This window comes from Lytechinus pictus, chromosome 9, assembly GCF_037042905.1.
Source record: "Lytechinus pictus isolate F3 Inbred chromosome 9, Lp3.0, whole genome shotgun sequence".
NCBI classification, from domain to species: domain Eukaryota; kingdom Metazoa; phylum Echinodermata; class Echinoidea; order Temnopleuroida; family Toxopneustidae; genus Lytechinus; species Lytechinus pictus.
Genome location: NC_087253.1, coordinates 4,467,809 through 4,471,411, shown reverse-complemented (window position 1 = coordinate 4,471,411; position 3,603 = coordinate 4,467,809). Strand labels below are relative to the sequence as shown.

General features: G+C 38.1%; 1 protein-coding gene across 1 annotated transcript; it reads right to left on the bottom strand.

The window, feature by feature from the left end:
* Positions 1-817: 817 nt before the first annotated feature.
* Positions 818-3,344, bottom strand: LOC129278271 (uncharacterized). Its single transcript, XM_054914475.2, has one exon. The coding sequence runs from the start codon at positions 2,701-2,703 to the stop codon at positions 1,240-1,242; it is 1,464 nt and encodes a 487-aa protein (XP_054770450.2). The 5' UTR covers positions 2,704-3,344; the 3' UTR covers positions 818-1,239.
* Positions 3,345-3,603: the final 259 nt, after the last annotated feature.

Here is a 3,603-nt window from a genome sequence, read left to right as displayed (position 1 = left end):
AACTCCAAATATCCTACTTGTGACATCATGAGTAAACAAACACCTCAAATATAACAATGGTTAACATTGAATCTCAAATGCCTACCGTAAACATGAGCCAACTGGCATCAATTATTCATAGTAAAAAATGACTGGAGCAATTACAAAAATGATGCATATTTGTTGCATTCAAAATCTGCCAAAGACAAATCTAAACGTCTGAAAGAAGACTAATATTTGCATTTTCTTATCTGTGCAGTTTGCACTTATAAAAACACAACATTCTAATGCTTGGTGCATAATTTATCCTTTTTCTGACATAATTCTGTTTTTCCTAAATTTGGAAATCCTTTACATTCACAAAACCTTACTTTTGGTTTTAACAATATCTATTATTAAAAAATCAACTAATTCAAAAAGTGTATTTCTCACAAATTCTGAACCTAGATATTGAGCAAGAACACACATGTGTTATCTTCAATATTAATATCGACTCTTGCTTTTAAACTGTAATCTCACTATTTTTACGAAGCATGGGAATTTTGTTTGTTATTCTCATGCATACTCTTCATCTAACACAATGCCTGAAAATGTTCATCTCATTTTCTGTTTAAAAACAAATTACTTCTTGGGCTTATGTCTGTTTATAATTTACAGACTAGTTTAAAACAAATACATTATCTTGCTTCTGTTTATCATTTTACATGTATCATAACCCTTAGTTTATAAACTAAATGTGCAGATTCAGAATAGAAAGTGTATCTTATAACTTTTTGACTTTCAATCTTTTTTGTCTTTTGTCATTACCGCACTAAAAGAAAATACAAGCATTGAACCTAGCCGCTTGCAATGGGCGCTTTATACATGCGTAAAACTTTCACTTGACTCGTACACTTTCCGTTCCAAATTTTCACATTTGTACATTACATAAATGGATCTTGTTTAACTCATACTTTACTCACTTTCTTGGCGGAAAGTACCAATAACTTGAAAAGTCAGAAATGAAACCTCACGGTCTCATTTTCCTAAAAAACTACAGCGAAACAGCTCCAAACATGCTCGCTGCACATGTAGATAACTGCCTAATTTTAACAGGCCAATTTTGCAGTCAACGTAAACTTCTAAGGTGTCTTCAAATTATGCCTTCTGAACTAAACCAAAAGAAATACATATGAAAAAATACTTGTTCAACGAAACATCCACCGCGCCAATGGGCACTTTGTTCCCATTTACATAAACATATAAACATTGAAATCAAATTTAATCCTCGTAACCTTCTACAGGATACAATACCACTATTTTTGTGACTGGTTTCCGATATTCATTATTCTTTGTCTTAACTTTAACGTTTCTTATCTTGCTGTCTGACCCTGGGTAGACGTTAACTATCTTACCTAGTGTCCATTTTCCGCGAACGGAATTAGGATCAGACATCAAAACAATATCACCAACGCGAACATTGCGTTTCTCGACATTCCACTTTCTTCTAGGAACAAGTAGAGGAAATACGTCTCGGTTCCAAACCTTCCAGAAAGAGTTTATGATTCTTTGTACGAATTCAACTCGATGCCTTGGATTAGGCGTTTCCCGGAATGGTCCTTGTGGAACTGATGTAGATGCGCGTCCTAACAACATGTCATTGGGCGAAAGATAGGAACCGTCGTCTGGATCATTGGGCACTCTGCCAATAGGGCGCTGATTCACTAAATTTGCGACTTCAGTCAAACAGGTAAGTAGCTCAAAGGGACGAAGGATCTGATCTCCGATTGCTTTGCGTAGCGCTATCTTGCAACTCTTCACTAGGGATTCGACGCATCCATTCTGATGTGGCGCAGATGGTGTCACAAACTTCCACTGGATTCCTCGTTCGGCACAAAACTCTCTCAGCTGAGATTCACTCCAGCCTTGTACCATAGCTCGAAGCTCCTTCTCAGCTCCCACAAACTGAGTACCATTGTCACTGTAGATGACTGCTGGGTAACCTCTGACTGCTACAAATCTGCGAAATACTTGAAGGAACTCCATTGTTGAGCAGTCGACAGCGACATCTAGATACACTGCCCTCGTATTCAAGCACGTGAAGATCACACCGTAATGCTTCATTGTTTTGTTTCTACCAACCCGAACCTGGTATGGACCAAAATAGTCGCACGATGTATAGTAGAACGGCGGTGTGTATGGTGCTAGACGATGACTAGGAAGATCTGCCATAAACTGGGATTCTACTCTATGTTCTGATTTCCTGCACACCACACATTTGTACTTCACAGTCTTGGCGATCCTCTGAACTCCCACAATCCAGTACTTCTGTCTCACTTTTGCGGCCGTGGTTGCTACCCCTTCATGACCTTGCTCGTGAAAGTAGCTAACTATGAGTGTCGAAATGTGGTGCTGACGTGGTAGCAGTACTGGGTGCCTTTCATCATACGAAACAACTCTCTCTCCTACTCTGCCGCCGACTCTGATGATTCCCTCTTTGATGTAGGGACTGAGAGTTTTGAACTCAGCCCAGCTTGCACTCAGTTTCTTCTCAGTTCCAGCAAGCATCCTCTCTGCCTGCATCTTATTATCAGGTAGATGATTTGGATCCCTCTTCCAAGGATAAGGGATCATCCACTGACGTCCTACTTTCTGGCAGGAAGCATTGATGACATCGTATTCATCTTTTTCCACTTTACTCAGTTTGGGTGGGTAACACTGGCAGGATGAAGACTCAACACCCATACTCTCTGTACTCCAAAATGTTATATTGTACTTTATTACTCCCGTATTTAAACTATGGCATTCTTGCCTGGGGAAATTCTAGTAAGCTTCAACTTGATAAAATTTTGGTTATCCAAAAGAGAGCAATTCGTATAATTTCTAATGCCCATATACGGGCTCATACAGGTCCTCTCTTTTTAGAAAAGGGTGTTTTAAGAGTTTCTGATATTTTCTTTTTGCAGTTGGGTTCTTTTATGTTTCAACTGAATAATAATGACTTGCCTCCGGCACTTAATTATATGTTCATAAAAAACAACCAGTTGCATGACTATCCAACACGCCAAGCATTTTCATTTCATCTTCCAAAAACCAGAACAACATTTGCCTACAATACTATTATTTATTCAGGTCCCAAATATTGGAATTCTCTCAATATCGATATAAAAAGATCTGTTAGCTTAACTGCATTTAAAAGAAAATTGAAAACGTCTCTTTTGAGACAATATTACTTCTCGTAGAACCCAACTGTACGCTTTAAATATACAATATATATTTACCTATTTGAACTCAATTGTGTATTACTTTTAGGATGGTCGGAGAGTGGATTGGGCACCTGGTAGTCAGGGAAACTCTTTTATCTACCACGTGCCTCTTCGAAGTTTGCTTCCTTTAATACTTTTTCTCACCTAGCAACTATCAAGATTTTTTTTCTTTTCCTCGTCTGCCAGGTGCTCCATCCCCTCACTATGTCCGTATGTTTGTCATTGTAAATAAATTAAATGTATTAATATTTACAGCTGCAGATGCCCTTACAAAGGACCCGTCTTTTATCTTCTATTTCATTGGCATACGACCAATTCTGCCAAAATATTTCATGTTATACTTACACGTCGTAATCGTGAACAGCAATATAATAAACGG